At 48.3% G+C, this 18,142-nt stretch overlaps 1 protein-coding gene across 2 annotated transcripts in view; it reads left to right on the top strand.

Moving 5' to 3' along the window:
• Positions 1–16,969, top strand: part of LOC146173309 (uncharacterized) — a 31,888-nt gene extending 14,919 nt beyond the window's left edge. Inside the window, exons 2-3 of one of the 2 annotated variants that reach the window (XM_084585034.1) lie at positions 10,823–11,540; positions 15,551–16,969. In XM_084585034.1, the coding sequence (XP_084441160.1) occupies positions 10,823–11,540; positions 15,551–16,025 (1,193 nt within the window). In that variant the 3' untranslated portion in view covers positions 16,026–16,969. Of the gene's footprint in view, positions 1–124; positions 1,078–10,822; positions 11,541–15,550 lie in introns of those variants that run through there. The other variant, XM_084585035.1, reaches the window with a different exon arrangement.
• The last annotated feature ends 1,173 nt before the right edge of the window (positions 16,970–18,142 follow it).

Genomic DNA, 18,142 nt, shown 5'->3' with positions numbered 1-18,142 from the left:
ACTTATGTGGGATTTCGAGTCACATGTGAGGTTGCGCTCTGCCGAAGCCAACAAATCGCTTGATCACTTCTCGGCGAAAAAAGTTGCCGTTGCAGTCATTAACGTGCGTAATTTTATTTTACAGAGATGACGTCATGTTCCTGGAGAGAGGATATCTGACGGAAGCGAAGTTCGGTAGACTGGAGGTCGTCCATTTGTACAAAGTGCAAGAGATGACCGGACTTCACGTTGCCGTGCTCAACCAGCTGCTTCGGGAGCATGCGTGTTCAGAGGCCGTGGCAGAGTCCAGTCTACATGTCGCCGAGTACCTTAGAGGCGCCGAAGGGCCGAATCAAATGACTAGACCATGGTGCCGCGCAGTCGACTACCATTTATTCTCGAAGTTGAACGTGCGCGATAACATTGACTGCGCCGTGAGGCTCGGCGCTCTGCTTGCGTCGGACTTGAACGACGAGCTTTGGAAGAGGCGAGCTTTCTCTGGCGTACCTGAGTCGCGAATCAAGGATGCTCTACTTTGGGCCCCTCGCTTCAAGGAGGGCCTGTGCACCGGAAAGTATGAATGACTTCCCAGGTCTAAGATGACAGATTCGAATGGCTGAATGCATACGACGCTGCCGTAATTCTCATCTCGTTCAGGGTTTCTCTCCATATGTTACTTTGCGTACGTGCTTGTCGTTAGTTTAGCAAGGAAATCTTGCTGTAGTTTTCGCATTGTATAGCAGCGGTTTTAAGCAGAAACCAGCATAAGTCATGCTGCCGTTTTGGCATCCAATAGCCGTGTCTTTAGGGAACCCATAATCAAGATCGTTTTGTTATTTTTCTGCTTTATATACCTGTATTACGTAAATCAAGATCATGCTGTTGTTTGGACATATCCATGCCCTTAAGCTGAACTTAGGTCTAAGTGATGCTCCCTTTGTGATACTCTGTCCGCACGTTTAAGCACTGCTTGGTATCAGTGCCTTCTAATGTTCAAGGTGCGGCATTCATCACGAAGATGTGGTCGTCTGTCAGAGCTCTTCTTGGCCAATGAAAACGGAACTGTTTTATGCTGTCAATAAAACGTTTCAAAAGTTTTTATAGTGTGTTTTTGACGGAAGTAAGAAAACATTAAATAAACGCAGAAGCATTATTTGTCACTCGTTTAGCTGTGCTTTGCTTCACTTGGCGTTACTTTAGCACCACTAAGGACTAACGGGGCGGCTTTCATTAAGATAAAAGAAGCCCAATTAAGGTTTTCAGTGGAGTTTGTCATCGGTGAAGAAGATGAATACGACGACCTCCGAAGCGCAGCATGGTAGGTTTTCTGGAGGTAGCATACTAGGCAAGGTACAAAGAAAACGCCTCGTCCCCCAGACTGAACTTTTTTTTTTCGAAGTTTATTGCCTCAAGGCATAAAAGAAATGTTATGATGGATTCAAGCTCAGTCAAAGTCTATCTAAGACAGCCAGCCTAGCAACAAGTCTCGTTTAGCATGATGTGCTATTGTGAACTGGTGGAAGACCACCGTTTTGATATTTACGCCTCGTGATTAACTACGGCTAATTAGTTCAACGTGATACGAATCGGACTCTGCGGTACATCACCGAATCGTATATCGTTGAATAGCTTATATTGAGTAGACGATTGTATTAGGCTAATTAAAAGCCTTTAGTACAGTTACTCAGTTAAAAGTGAATAATAGTTTCTGCTACTGCATCAGGTCATATATCATCTTATGGCTTATGTCGATCGTTATTGCCCTGGACTGATTGTAAGTCTTAAATGTCCACCGTTAAATAGTTGTAATTAAATATAAAATTTTGCTCTGTAGCTTCACGTGATATTGTTGGATACCTTATATCATGTATGGTTACACTATGCTAATTTCATGTGCTAATTACCATTATTCAGTCAACTGAGAATTAAAATTGAACTTATTGCTACAACGTGGTCAATATTGTTGAAAAGGTTTTAACGAGGATCCCAAAATATAAGTCACCGCACAGCCGCTCTATCTTGGGTGTACCCAGGGTTAAACCCCGCCTGCATTTTTTACCTCCGCCTGTTAGCCGCTTCATTGGCTATGCGCCAGATTTTAAGCCTGGTGAATCAACCTAGACTGGCAGCGTAGCATGTGAACAACCGGCTATCGAAATGGCGTAGAACATCCGCACAAGGTAGAGGGCATGTATTAGTTGCACCAGCAGATCATGTCTGAGCACTGCACATTCGGAAGGCGCGTTCAGGCACAAAGGCGTGGCCATGTGACGCCCTACTTCATGCAAAGAAAAAAAAAAATTGCGCACTTCCAAGAAGGTAAGCGCCGAGTTGCACTTCATAGCAATGTGTTGAGTGCTCTTACGCTTGCGACACAGGAGAGAGTTTATGAGGAAGGAACCCCGCTCTTCCTTTTACGGGCCAATTTGATGTGTGGAACCAGAAGAAATGGCGCGGTTGAAAAGCATTTCCCAATCCTGTGGATGGTTGCCGATTAGTTGATGGTTGAAAAACGTAAGCCAGTTGATCCCAGTAAAGCCCTCTAAAGCGAGAGCTTCACTGGCCTAGCTGGAGCCAAGGGGATTTGATCCAGATATGACCACATTCGCGGCGCTAGGAGCCAGCGGCGCTCCTGCTGCTGCTTCTGTCTTACACCTGAAAAAAAAAAAACTTATTCGTAATTGTGAATCATATCTCCACAAATATAAAACATTGTCTGGTACAATGCCACACAGCCTTCCACTCCCCTGCCTACGATTTCCCTCCATTGCCACCGCTGTTCATCCGGCTCGCCTCCAGGGACCTGCCCCTTCAAAATTCCCTCGACACCTTCGTGTCGTCTATATAGAGCAGGCTGTGATGTCCTTGAGGTTCGCAGACAGCCACGCAGGAGACGCGCCATTTCTGGGGGTTTCACTTTTTTGGGGGATACACCCAGGAGAAAAGGCTTTGTGGCAGTGCCAAAACTCGTACGATTTCTTTCCATATAGAATACTATAGGGCGCTTAAGGTTCGCCTTAAAGGGGCGATCACAAGGTCGATCGACGCATTGCCGTTTTGTACTTCTGGGAATTTATACAGGTCTGTGATTCTACACGAAAGTTCTAGTGCCTAGCGCGTGGAGCGTATTAAAAAAATAGTTTTTGTTTAACTCTGGTTAACCCTAGTTGAATTGCGATATCAACGGTGGAAGCTTCTTTTGCCTGCTACATTATTCCCCTATCACGCCCTATCAGCTGAAGGTGCTACATGATTGGGGACACTTAAGCTCATCTTGCTCTTCTTATTATTCTGTTCCTCCTCCTCGGCTCTTCAAGGTCAAGCGTGGCCTCCACCGGGTCCACAGGACGGCTCGAAACCTGACGCAGTATTGCTATCGCAATAAAAAAAACGCGATAGAAATAGGAATTGAGAAGCTCCTCCCACCGAGAGCGACCGCCATTTTCGTTTCTTCAGGATAAGGCACGGTCACAGTCAGTGAGCTGCACGGTTAGGTTCCTTAGCTTATCGACGAACTGATCAAAGCGATCATGGTCGCTTTGCCCAGATGAAGACATGTCCACTTGTCGAAACGTTGGGTCGACCTGCGACCCCTTGTTCAGTGCTCCTTCATACCGTGTAAGCCATCTTCTTCCTCTCGTTCTACCTGGATATTCAACATATGAGAAATATATGAGGTTCGTATGAGTTTAGTTTGAGAAATCTGTATGAGGTTATTGTGACTCATACGGTTTTTTCAATAGGGAGTGGCCAACAACAGGGTATACGATGTGAGGACGTGATTGAGGTTATTAAAAACGGTGTCGCACTGTTCAGTCCACACGAAAGGGCTCTTGAAGTGCAGCAGCAATAGTCGCAAAATGCCTAATACAGTTGAATCCCGCCACAACGAATACCGCCACAACGAAATTTCCGCGACAACGAATAATTTTTTATTCCCCGCGAGTATCCTATAAGAATTAATGGCCTAAATTTCTCTGCACAACGAACCATTTTTGCAGAGCGTTTCCGCTTCAACGAAATTTTCGCGTTCAAAATCGAAACCGAAACTAGTTTTATTGGCGAGAAGTCCAAGTCAAATCCAAAGCCACATTAAGCATGAAATCACGTGATTGCAGTTCCGCCATTTTGGCTTTGTGTCGTGGTCGCGTTGTTCACTCGCTGCCTTTCTCTTCGACAACGACGAGTTTTCATCCGCAGGACACGATGGCAACGCAAGTGAAAAAACGCAAAACTCTTTCCCTTGAGCAAAAAGCTCAAATAATCGCCCAAGCAGAAAGCGGAAGGAAGAAAGCGGCAATTGCTGAAGACTTCGGAATTCCTGCAAGTTCGCTGTCAACGATTCTAGGCAATAAGGACAGCGTGAGAATGGCACTTGCTTCAGGCACATCCTCGAAGCACAAAAAGGTGACGCGGCCCCTCCATGAAGAGTTGGACAAAGCAGTGCATGCGTGGTTTGTGGAAGCACGAGCCAGCAACGTCCCCCTGTCCGGAAGCATCGTCCAGCAGAAAGCCTTGAACTATGCATGCCTACTTGGCATTGATGATTTTAAAGCCAGCATTGGCTGGCTAAACCGTTTCGAGGCCCGCCATAACATCGTTGGAAAAGTGTTGTGCGGCGAGTCAATGTCAGCAGACGTGGACGGAGCAGCTGCTTGGAAGGCGAGTAACATGGCCGGAATTTTAAGCAACTTCGCGCCTGCAGACATTTACAACGCCGACGAGACCGGGCTATTCTACGAGATGTTGCCGGCTAGGACGCTCGACTTCAAGGGGCAGCGCTGTCACGGCGGCAAACACAGCAAAAAACGCATCACAGTGCTGCTTTGCACAAACATGGATGGCTCGGACAAGCGTCCGCCGTTAGTCATAGGCAAAAGTGCCAAGCCGCGCTGTTTTAAGGGAACTCGTAGCCTACCTGTGCAGTACAAGGCGAACAACAAGTCATGGATGACCCGCGCTATTTTCACCGAGTGGATGATGGCATTCGACCGCGACATGAAGCGGCAGGGCCGTAAAGTTTGCTTGCTTTTGGACAATTGTTCAGCGCATCACTCCGACGAAGTCAAGCTCACTAACACGGAGCTGAGGTTTTTCCCTCCCAATTGCACGTCTGTCTTACAGCCTCTCGATCAGGGCGTGATTCTTAGCCTGAAGCGCGCTTACCGCGGGAGGTTAATTCAGCGGCTGCTTTTTAACACTGAAACCGGCCGAGACACGAAGGTGGACTTGTACGTGGCACTGCAGATTATGTCTGCTGCCTGGAGCACACTGGGGCGCTCAGTAATTGTGAACTGTTTCAGGCACGCCGGATTTGTCGAAGGTCGACCCGTACACTCTGCTGGCCTAACACCAGGCGTTACAGACGACGACGAAGAGGCGTCACCGGCTCCGGGGATCGCGGCCGCCTGGAAAATGCTGGGAGAAATAGGAACCGTGCCGCCTAATCTCGAGCTCGACGAATACATCGGCGCTGACGCTTGTGTTGTTGTTCACGAAGATGTGAGTGATGAGCAGATCATAAAAGCTGCCCGGAATGATAAGGACTCTTCCGATGAAGAAGACGACGACGTACAGGAAGCGCCGGCTGCGGCAACCGCCGTACAGGTGATGGACGCTTTTGATGTCATCAGGAATTTCGTTGCTGTCCGAGACGACGATGTTGCAATGGGTTTGCTGACCGAGTGCGAAAATCGCGTGACGGCGTTGCTCGCCGTGAAGCGTAAGCAAACCAAGCTTACAGATTTTTGGCATTAAACGCCTTTGCTGCTGCTTGGGCAATTCTTTCTGTGTTTCACGTCAAATTTTTGCGATAACGAAGTTCCGCGAGAACGAATTTTTTTTCGTGCACCGTGAATTTCGTTATAGCGGGATTCAACTGTAAAACGCCGGAAATAGGGCTGAGGAAACTGCTCAAACCTGCAGTTCGTTGAGGACGAGCAATGTCGAGGACTGCGATGGTTTTTTCAGCGTCTGGACGAATTCCGCCATGTCTAACTATATGGTCCAATATTCTAGTTTCCTTCTGTACAAAGTGGTATCTTCTTGGTGTTGAGCTGGGGTGAAAAATAGGCTTAGCGCCGATAGGAATACATGGAAGCGAAATATTACAAAGCAGTTTTCTAATTTCACGGGTCATCTGAGATGTCGTTATTCGGTACAGAGCAACCATGAACGCCCTGGAATAGATCATGGAAGTGTGAAATCTCATTACCGAGGCGAAGTATTTTTAAAACACCGCGAAACGTATCGGGGTGCGAGTTGAGAGGGCGACCCATAGAAATACATGTAAACGCAACTTACCGCAACATTTTGCTCGGTTCAGCAGCGTTGAACCCTTCTCATTTTTTGGTGAACGTCTTGTACGACGCCCCGACGTCATGTTGCATGGCACACTACATTCCCTTGCAAGTAATGCAAGTCTGACGACTTGCGGGACCGCTCACATCACGATAAACTGACCGCGCACCATGCACCACCCGCTGTCGCTATCAGGCTCCGGAGCGACCGCGGTGGGTATCGCCAGCTACGCTGTCGTCTGCTGCAATGCGCGAATCTCGATCGGTTCATATTGTCGTATGGCGTTTGAGAACTGCTTTTTAAATGTAATTATGTCTAGCACGTATCACTGGAACGACAGTATTATCAAACTTATTTACCCTATGCGGCAGCATATCAGACTGTAAGCAAAACTGCGCGATTCGCTACACCCAGCTTGCCTTTTGGCGGTGTCTGGATTCATAACACAGATTATTCGGGGAGTTTTAAAAGTTGACTGCCTTCGTAATGACGCACCATGCTTTATCACACACTTCTTCAAAGCGCTGGTCAACGTTTAACGACCGGCGATCACTTCTGATGCTCTGCGAAATGAGAAAAATGTTCCGGTTTTATTTACATGTATTTTTACGGGTCGCCCTTCCAACTCGCACCCCAACGTGTTTCACGGTGTTTTAAAAATACTTCACCTCAGTAATGAGATCTCATATTTTGACGATCTGTTCTAGGATGTTCATAGTTGCTTTGTATCGAATAACGACATCACAGGTGCTCCGTGAAAAGAAAACTGCTTTGGAATATTTCGGTTCCATGTATTCCTACGGACGCTAACCCTATTTTTCACCCCCAGTCGGCTGTGGCGCCGCGAGCGCCCCCTTTGTTTGTAAACACGGTGTTGGTCTATAGGCCCGCTGAAGCGAGGCACGTGAGAACGTCACTCAGGCGTGTGAGATAGCCGTTAAACGTTGACGAAAAGATAATGTCGTCCAAGTAACATAAATAGGTTCCACATTTTAGGCCACGAAGTACTGCATAAAACTCACATGACGCTACATTAACTATTTCTACCTTTATTTTTGTCGCAGTAGTTAGGGCGCTCGATTACTGTTCCCAAGGATGCGGGATCGAATCCCGGCCTTGGCGGCCTCTTTTCACTGGAGGCGAAAAGCCAGGCGCCCGTGTGCTGTGCGATGTCAGTGCACGTTAAAGAACTCCAGGCCGTCTAAATTTCCGGAGTCTTCCACTACGGCATCTTTCATAGCCTGAGTCGCTTCGGGACGTTAAACCCCGCAAACCAAAACCAACCCAAACCTTTATTTTTGTGTCTCACGACATATATGACATCACATGACTAGTCGTGATTACAAGAGATGCTACAACATCATAAGGCTTAGCATTGCGTTATGTGACAGCGTCACACTAACAATGATACGTAATCGATGAAGCGAGCAAACTGCCCGGAACATCGAACAACGAGACCAGACTATATTCCATCGGCGAGAAGCTTACCAAGCAGGAAGCAAGCCAGAATCGAAGCGGCAGCAGCGACAGCAGGCCCATTTATTTAACCTACACCAGTGCAGCAAAAATCAATTGTAGGTATAGGAGATTTCCTACATTGGTGTAGCTGGTGTAGGTTAAACAAATGACCCTAGTGGTTGCGGCCAACGTAACCAACTCCTCTCTGCAATGCCCTCGGATTCTCAGGGTTGACAAAAAGGGTTGAGTCGGGCGCAGTGGTTACGGCGCCCGACTACTGTTCCCAAGGACGCGGAATCGAATTCCGGCCTTGGCGGCCGCTTTTCGATGGAGGCGAATAGCAAGGCGCCCGTGTGCTGTGCGATGTCAGTGCACGTTAAAGAACCCCAGGTGGTCTAAATTTCCGGAGTCCTCCACTACAGTGTCTCTCATAGCCTGAGTCGCTTTGGGACGTTAAATCCCACAAACCAAACCAAATCAAATAAATGAAAAATATAAATACAGGAGCCAACACTCGATCTAAGCCGTTGCTTGAAACCAAAAATAATAACCGCATTTATCGCTCACGCATTTTGCTGTGGGTAGGATGAGCGAAAGGGAAACTCATGAGTAATTGCCACATTTAGACATCAGGGAAGCATATGCTGAAAAAATCCAGCAACAATTACGGATCCACTCCGCAGGAGGAGGAGGAGGAGAAAACTTTATTGAGGAGAAATTGATGTGTTCTTTGTTCGTGTGAGGACGCTTCTCCTCAAGCCGCTCCAGGGGTGGTTGCCGCCCGATGGCGCTCGACGACCTCCTTGGCCCAGGCCGTGATGGCGTGTTGCCTGCCTGGATCAGAGGTAAGCAATGCGGCCTCCCACTGTTCCGAACTGGTAATGTGCAGGCCCTCCGGCGGTTTCATGTTTTCACATTTAAACATGATGTGTTCGAGATCAGCCCTCTAATCACCGCAAAGAGATCATGAGGGGCTGTGTTCACCTGGATACCATTGGGCTAATTGATATGGATTAAAGCACGTATTTGTCTGAAGTTTTCTGAGTAGTGTTGTTGTAATTTGCTGAGTGTTGGGTGGGGTTCTGGATATTTCAGTCTGTTGTTTTTGTACCAATTCGTTATTCCTCTGTACGTGGGGCCTACTGCGAAAGACCGACATATACACTATGAGGGTATACACTCCCGGGTAACGTCTGTTCCCAGTTCTATACACAAAATACTGGAAGTCCCTCCACTACCTAAAAACATGCACCTGGACTTTCTCCTGCAGCGTCGGGTAGCAAGAGCCCAATCATTAGAGAAACACTATTCTAATCTACTATGTCGACGTGGCAGAATACGGAGATAAGAAAGCATATGCCCTGGCACTAGTCGATACATGTATCGCTTACAAAATTCAGGAACGATAAACAAAGTACGAACCCCAGAGGAGGCAGAAGAGGCGACTGTATACCTCTGGCGATAGTCACGATGAACTTCAAATTAATTTTTAGCAGACCCCGCCGAGGTGGCGCAGTGGTTACGGTGCTCGACTACTGTTCCCAAGGACGTGGGATCGAATCCCGGCCTCGGCGGCCGCTTTTCGATGGAGGCGAAAAGCAAGGCGCCCGTGTGCTGTGCGATGTCAGTGCACGTTAAAGAATCCCAGGTCGTCGAAATTTCTGGAGTCTTCCACTACGGCGTCTCTCATAGCCTGAGTTACTTTGGGACGTTAAACCCCACAAACCAAGCCACCAATTTTTGGCGACTCGAAAACAGCGATTCGAAATTTCGCAAAAGGTAGAATTCATCAAAATGCATCAAAATGTAGAATGATCAAAATGATCATTCTAAAAATGCACGTTCGATTAAAATTTTGTGGGCCCCCGCTCACGCGGGTCATCCCGGGAACGAGGCGGTGCACCAGTATGCCCGAGGATTCGTCGTGGACCGGGAGGTGCGTTACCGCGAACTAAAGATCGTCTCGCGAGAGAGACTCCACTCCGCAGTGAGTGAGTGAGCGAAAATACTTTATTTACACCGACATGGACCTCGGGGCAGGGGCCCAGCCAGGTGGAGGGTCTCCTTGCCGGCTCTCCTGCGCCATGGCCGCAGAGAAGGTCTTGGAGTAAGCCTTCTCCACTCCGCAGTGAGAGGGGCTGCTTCGAAACTTGAGATTGCCGCCCATGTTGGAAACGCTACTTCAGCGTGCGCATTTGTCACTTAATCCAGTGAGCGTACGTTAATGCAGCTGGATATAAAACCAGCGCTAGACGCCTGCGCTCTACGAAGCGTGCACTATTCCACATGTCCATTTAGAAGAATACATTCTGCAACCCCAGAACGTCCTTTCCACACTGGCAGCAGCTATGATATATAGCACTGCAAGGATATAGTGAAATGTAGTGTGTGCGTCCTCAGTTAATGCGGCTGTGAATGCTATCTGCGAGTTCGTGAATTTGAGCACGGTGTCTCCGAAGTGTATTTTAAGCGCATGTAAAGAAACTGCCGCGTGCCGTTCCCTAGCACAAAGGTTCCGTCGATCTGGTATAATGGGATTCCGTGCTGCTCACGACAAATAACTCTGGGCATCCTGGTTTGAAAAAAAAAAAAAAACTAGAACATTTATCGGGAGATTTGGGCGGGAAATGGATTATTTGTTCTTGCCCCGCCCCCTCAAGGTGAGAAGGCGTTGCTATCTTCACTGTATTTTGATCAAGCACCCAATGTGAATATCAGAAGTTTCCAAAGGCAGGTGCGAAAAAAAGCAGAAAGTGGCACGAATTGACTGCGTTGTAAAAGGCAAGATTCGTAAAACACGCGCCGACAGTGGAGGCTGGCCAGCACTAAGCCTATTGGCGCTAACTGCGCATTGCTTCTCGCGCACTGCATGCGATGCGCTGTGTGTAGACAAATATTTAGTAGCATCTTTTCATTAAATGGGCATATAGCGGCGTCATTCAGAGCATTGACGTGTGTACGGCTGTTCGATGTAAGGGAATTTAATTCTTCGTTGCACGCGAGAAACTTTTCGTCCCGCTGTAGGCACAAAAACGCACCCCCTGATGTGGACTCGAGTTTATTGTTCTATATTTGTCTTCTACAGAGCGCGTCTTGGCCGCCGAGATGGAGTACCTCGGCGACTGGTGCGACATCGTAGCCATGAAGGGCGCCCGGGAAATCCTGAAGGGCGTCAGGTACCCGGACGACGCCACTCGCCGCTCGCTGTACGCTTCCTGGCTTCGGGTGTTCGCCTCCAACAACTGGCACGACTCCTTCGACGGCCTTATGCTTGACTGCGTTGCAGCCACGCCGTCTGTGTCAACTCCGGGGATGCCTCTGTTCGCCGACATCTACAAAGCGCACGACCCAGTCATCGACGGACCTTACGGGAATGTACCGACGGGTGTCCTGAATCTCAATAAGATGCCCTCTATCTTGGCGCGCCGGGCGGAGCCCATAGAGCCCTTGCCCACGTGTCCCGGTGTCATCGACTACTTGGCTGACCTGATCCGTCACTCCAGCCGAGAGGCCCTGGATGCAGCGGGTCAAATCATCAGCCTGTGCAGCATGGCGCTCGCCTTGGTTGTGGCAAAACCGCTGAAAGACGTGCAGGATTTATTGCTGACTCACATGGAGACTGTACTGCCCACGGCGGTGTTGAAGAACTGCGATGGCGAAGAGTTATTCTGGCCAAGCGGGAGGCTGCTGTGTGATCTCTGTGGCAAGGCTGACTCGCCTCACGGCGTGGTTAAGCCTTACCTTGTGCTTCTAGTCCTGGGCCAGTACGCCTACTACGTCAAGTCCGAGAACGTCGCACTGAGGTAACAGCGGCGGTCATTTTTTTACGAAGCTGTTTTTTGTTGTAAAATACCTTACCTTTATTCGCCATGTTGGAAAACGAGAGAAGCTACTCCCGTGTTTCCACTTGCCGACACCCTCGCGTAGATCTCAGCTAAATGCTAGGAAGCGCCAAACATTGCTTGTGTAACGATAGGACGGAAAGGAAGGCAAGGCTAATGTCGCGCGAACTGCTCGTTCGTGGGCTTGCAAAAGGAGCGATTAGTGTATTGTCGTCGTCCTCTTGCTCCGGCCCGTTATCAAACACAGATGTGCCGCAGTCATGAAACAATTGTTGAGCGTCTACTACCTTTGAGCCAAGTTTCACAAGAGTTAGCCACCGGCCGCATCTGCCGCTTCGATTTTTGCTCGCTTCCGCGCTTCGCAAGCTTGTCACTAACGGGCCAGTCTAACTTCTCATTTTTCGGTGTCCTCGGCAGCCTGTCAGGTACGGCAGCGGTCTCTGTATTTAGCGAGATGGTGTGTGTGTGTTCGCGTGTGTGCGTGTATGCATGTGTGGTAGTGCATCCGCCTCACATTCGGGAGGTACCAGGTTCGAACCCCGGTGCCGCCGGGCACCCACCGGTTTCCGATGGGTACAAGATTTCTCCCGACCTATTATCGGCTCTTCTGGGGTGAATGATTGGGAAAAGGGGCCATGGACCAAAAATGTTGGTTAAAAAAAAAAGAGGTGGAACTTCAAGCATACGACGATGTTCAATGAACAACGCGAGTGACTTTGCAGTCCTAACTTGATAAAGATCGTTCAGTGTTTACTGCACAGTGTGAGGCTGTGTTTCACACGAGGCGGGAGGGGCTGCGAAGATAGCATACTGCTCTCATGAGTGGGCACGATGATGAAAACAATGGTGAACAGCGCAAGAAGAAAAACACGCGTCACGTGGCGTCACGTGCAACATTGTGTCACGTGCAAGAGCACGTGACGCCATCTGTGGAACGCGTGAGGTACTACGGTCAGGAAAATTAAAGGGTCTCTTAGATGCTTTTTAAGAGGAGAATAGAGAGATTTAGCTTACCGTGATCCGCGATCCGCCACCGCGACCCTCTACCGCGCGTGGGCGGCGCGCACAAGCTGATTGGTCCCGACGCGGCAGGTCCATGTGCCGGCATCAAGTATGTGGCGCCATGTATCGGCGTCAAGGGGATCTGGATATGCGCGGTGGCGGATCACGGTGGCGGATCACGGTAGCGGATTACGGTAAGCTAAATCTCTCTAATGGCGAAAGCCTACCCTTCCTATCCTATAATTTGCCTCCCATCGTTAGCCTCTTGTCGGCATTCGTTGTAGTGCTACATATACCCCGCACCTCCACCAAGTGAAATGTGAATTTAATGGTTGGTTGGAACGTCTAGCGCTGGCAGTAATTCGGGCACAGCAGGATCGAATTACCAGCCGCAGGGCACAGCTTCAGCGCGAGCGAGATGGGCGCCGGAGACAAGCGATGGTGATGGCGATGCCGCAGCGTTTTCTGTTCTTTGTCTTCTTTACATTATAATTGGTTTACAGGAAAGGAAAGGCGCAGGTTACTATCACATTTTCTCCGGCAAGTGAGAGTTTGGGCGGTACAGCATCGCTCCTGTCGCATGGTGTTCCTTGGCGCGCGTTCAAATGTGGCAGATGGCAGGGGCGCATCCCGCCTCGGCCAATCAGAACGCCGCAAAAGCGGGACACACTTTGTCCACGACAGCATGAACCATTAAAGGCTTTCGCCTCAATAACGCGTTATTCCTCGCATGTGACCGCAGTAGAGCTACCGCTCTAAAGGATGGAGGGGATTGACGGGACTAAGGTCGGGAAGATAACGTGCAAGCTACAATGCAGAGTAGTATGTCAGCGAATCTAAACGCCAGTTAATTTCCTGCATTTCGTTGAAGATTTCCCTTCTGGATAGAACCGGAGTGTAGACTGTCGCTAATGTCATCCAAAGGCTCAAGATGTCCTGAACGGAGAAAATTACGATATTTTCCCAGCACAGATAAAAATTTGAAAGCTGTTTTCGTCCACTCGCGTTGCATGCGCGTGTGATTTGCACCCTTGAGTGTGCGTCTACGCCAGTCAGTCGGCGCACGTCACAGTGCAAGCTGCAGCGAGCTCGCTGCAACCATCACCGACAACGGGCATGACGGGGCAATCGAATTAGAACCTCAGCTGATTTCATGCGCTCAAACCACGATTGAGAGCAGCATAATCATGGCGCGCAAATGTGCTGGTTCGCAGGGTTTCTTTAAAGCTGGGAACAACAAGATTAGTCGCATATCAAAGAAGTTCCTAGCCGGTCGGCCGAAAGGAACAGACCTAGGTAGGCAACACGCGATTGTTTGGGCCCCGACGATGGGGTGAGGGGTAAACAATAGAGAGATGCCGTCGTCCTAGGTTTCACTAGCCGGGCGGCGCCAAGTGTAGAGCCTTTCACAGCACCAGAAACATACGAGGGAACATTACGAGCGTACAGGGGGAGGCGTAGAAAGTACTATACATGACATACTAAGCAGAGAGCAAGCCTGCAGACAAACACTTATCCAAATAGAGCCCTGTACCACAAGATATATGGCCAATACAATACCAAAGCGAATTTGTCTGGTATGGAGACACTGCTACACTGTACCACACAACATGGAGATGTAGGGCTAACCTCGTAATGCCTCAAAATAGACAGCCCTAGTCCTGAGCAGCGAGCCAGAGCCGCTGCTGAGGTCATCGGACTCCCGGAAAAAGAACTGCCGACCATTAATTGCTCTTTCCTAACCTCCTAACCCCTAATTTTCACCAATAAAGTTTATCAATGAAACGGAAAAAAAATGGTACACGCGTGAGGCTTTATCGCAAATAAAGAAATGGGGGTTTCTGAATGGGCTCTCCAACATTGCAAATCGCATATATGGTCTAACGTAGTTTTCAGAAAAATGATCCAAAATATTAATTGCTTAATTGCAAAAGAAATAATTACCTATGGTCCGCAAGACGCCTGGCAGCTATACACAACTGGTCTCCCTGGCCTACCTCAAATGTTACCCTTTTTTTAGCCATTGTATAACTTTAGCTGGAACACCCGTTATATTCATATCCTTGCTGAAGGAGCCGCTTTAGGTGGAGGCAAAAAGCGAGGCGCCCGTGTGATGTCAGTGGACGTTATAGAACACTAGATGGGACAGATCCCTAGTTCTCAACTGCGGCGTTGTTCGTATAGCTTGAGCATAACAGCATAAACACAGAGAAAGTCGAAACTTGCTGTTTGATCAGGTTCTGTGCGGTGTGCCGAAAGGCTTGCTGGAAAAATTCATTTACTTGGCGCATATCTAAGTATTGATTCAAAAGCCTTTACGGTTCATACTGTCGGTGACGGCTCAAAATGTCAGCTTCATTCTGCGCGAGGAAAAGGGGCTGGCTAGGGCGGATGAACGAACCCTGGGGCGTTTGTAAACTAACTCCTTGTGTCATGTATTAGCAAAACATTTTGATCGCAAGATAAAGAGATGGACGGCGCCCACACTGCAGAGAGGCTTCCGATGTCTGCCACATGCATGGTGTGGTTATGTCAACAAAATACTGCTCTTTTCCCTACTACACCCCCATCAGAGAGGCATAGGAGGCAGCCTTTCTCAGCTGCTAATCGTTAGTCTAGACCCAGCGGAGTCTGGCCAAATGGGCACGGGCGAAGCTTTCTTCACCGGTGTCCTGGTCCCGGACTAAGGACTCCACTCATATGTAAACGGCCATTCTTAGGCTTGCACATCGTTCAGTGATTCGCACTCACCACCATATAAGCATGCCACTGTACGCCTGATTCGGAAGAGCCGTTTATTTGGTCATTATACTTTCCGACATAAAATTGCTGTGTGAGACCATAGCTCCATCGAGTATATATATGGAGGACTGGTATCACCCCGCCGAAGGCAGTAAATCATTTCATCACTTCGTCACTCCGGATGGGCTGCCGTTTCGATCAATAACATGTGTAATTTTGTTTTACAGGGATGACGTCATGTTCATAGAGAAAGGATTTCTGAACCTAGCGAAGTTCGGTAACCTGGAGGTCATCGAGCTGCTGTATGAAGTTGAAGATATGACAGGACTCCAAGCCGCTGCGCTCAATCAGATCCTCCGGGAACAAGTGCGTGCAGAGTCCGTGGCAGAATCCAGCATTCACGTCGCTGAGTTCCTAAAAGGGTCCGAAGAGCCGATGCAGATGATAAGGCCATGGTGCCGCACAGCCGACGACCATTTCTTCTCGAAATTGGATCTGAGCGAGAACCTGGACTACGCCATGAGGCTCACCGCACTCCTGGCGCAGGACTTCAACGACGAGCTATGGGACAGACCAGAGTTCTCTGACGTCACCGAGTCGCGAATAGAGGACGTTCTCCTTTGGGCTTCTCACTTCAAGGACTTCCTGTTCACCAGAAAATATGAACTTTCCAGGTCTGTGATGTCTGATGCGAAAGGGTGAATGCCTTGGAGGAAGCTGTAATTCTCTTTTCGTGCAATGTTGCCCAGCATAAGTTTCTTTGCGTTCGTTTTTATGATGACACCAGCATGATTAGCATGCTGAATATTTGGCGCTGTATAGCCGTGGTTTTAGCTCAAACCAGCATAAAGATAATGCTGTAGCGTTTTTGCACATAGTACAATGTGACTTTAAAAAGAACCCAGCAGCAATATCGCGCTGTTATTTTAACGTTTTATTGACCTGCACATCACGTAAACCAGCATCAAGAGCATTCCGTTGTTTTGATACAGCTCAAACCAGCATAAAGATAATGCTATAGCGTTTTTTGCACAGAGTACAAGTGACTTTAAATAGAACCCAGCAGCAATATTGCGCTGTTATTTTAACGTTTTGTTGACCTGCACATTACGTAAATCAGCATCAAGACATTCCGTTTTTTTATACACCCGTGCTTTTTAGGTCTGAGTTCCAGAGGGACGCTTCCCTTTTGGCTCTCTGGCTTTGCGTTTAAACGCCGCGCATCAGGAAGTTGTGGACATTTGTAATGTCAGAATTGTTCTTTGCCGATGAAAAATACCTACGATTTTGTGCGGCTAATAAAAGATTTTAATGGTTTTAAAGCTAATTTTGGAACAAAACAAATATTCATCGGAAGCGCAACATAAAGCAGGGGTATATATTCAGAAGCCATGTTCACTGTTTGTTTATAGAAGTTTAGTTTTGTTTACATTTGCATTACGCCTTATCCAGCTATGTACGTGAGTAATTGACTGGTGTGTTATTCTTTTAATAAAATGAAGGTCTGAATGCGTTCAGTGCAACTTTTTGTCCGCACATGAAGACGATGAAGGCGACTCAGAGGTACATCGTGAAATGGCTTTTCTTTGAATGTCGTGTGTAATTTTCGTTAAGCCAACCAAGACAGACAGCTTAGCATGTGAAAAGGCTACAGAAATGACGCAGTGTACACGCATACGGAATCGGGCATCCGCTGCCAGCACCAGCACACAGTCACTGACCACTGGACACTATAGGAAGGCGCGTGGGCACGGGTGGCCTGGCCATGTGACGCAAAAAAAAAATAACAAAGAAAAAAGAACCTGCACACTTCGTCCCAGAAGCAGAACGCCATGTTGCACCACGGTTTTCCTGAAACGATTTCACTTTATGACTCCTATGTGGAAATAGAAGAGAAAATCCTTGGAGCCCGTTCGCATAGGCATACTTCTGACTCTCTTGAGACCAGTGAGTCTTGCCCAGATCTGTGGGTGGGCCAACGAATGCGCCGTTTGGTATACAAGTAATACATTTTAGGTTAAGTGAGAGCAGGTATTCGCAAGCTCCAGGGCCTGTGCGATGCTTGTGCAGAATGCCGGGACTCTCATTCCGTAGCACGTTGGCTGCGTTGTGGGCATCCACGAGGTCCAGTATGCCGAACCAAAATATTCAGTGGCTTTCCCAAGAGAATTATATTTTTGGTCACGAAAGATAATGAATCTTTAGACGATAAGTTTAAGTTCCATGTTCACCAAACCCAGTCCACCTGCCCGAGAGCTCCAGAGGATGTTATATATACTTCGGCACATGAGCTGCGCTGTATAGTGTCATCTGAAAACTGCCATGATCTGTGAGTTCACTCACCTATCCCGCTAGTCGTCACTCAGATTAAGCAGAGACCCGCCAAATGAACAACCGCATTAGACATGTCTTATCGTGTCTCTCATCGATGGTGGGTTGTATTGGCACCGGCTCACAATTGCTGTAGCTATGGCGAGATTGGTGCCCTTTTATACTTATCGATTCTGTCAATCCAATTTACTCCGAAGAGTTAGCAGGGTGTCTTTGCCTAGCCTCCTAGCCAGGCGCCTTTTTTTTTTTTTAATTTATATGAGTTCCAGAGAATTGACAGAACCGGCTTGGCCTCGGACCACCTCCTTTCCTTGTGACAACGACGTGCAAATGACTGCTGCGGTATCTGCGTATATGGGAAGATGCGTACTTCTTGGTCGCCGAGTTGTAAATAAATTGTGCTTTTATTAGCAAGTCCCATACGGCACATGGGTTCGAGGCGCGCAAAGAGCGTGGCGGCACCTTGCTAACAGAGTGAGCTTAGCTGG

This window comes from Amblyomma maculatum, chromosome 11, assembly GCF_055883805.1.
Source record: "Amblyomma maculatum isolate TAMU_Amacu chromosome 11, ASM5588380v1, whole genome shotgun sequence".
NCBI classification, from domain to species: Eukaryota; Metazoa; Arthropoda; class Arachnida; order Ixodida; family Ixodidae; genus Amblyomma; species Amblyomma maculatum.
Note: the sequence above shows the minus strand (reverse complement) of the source record. Positions and strands in the feature narration are given on the sequence as shown.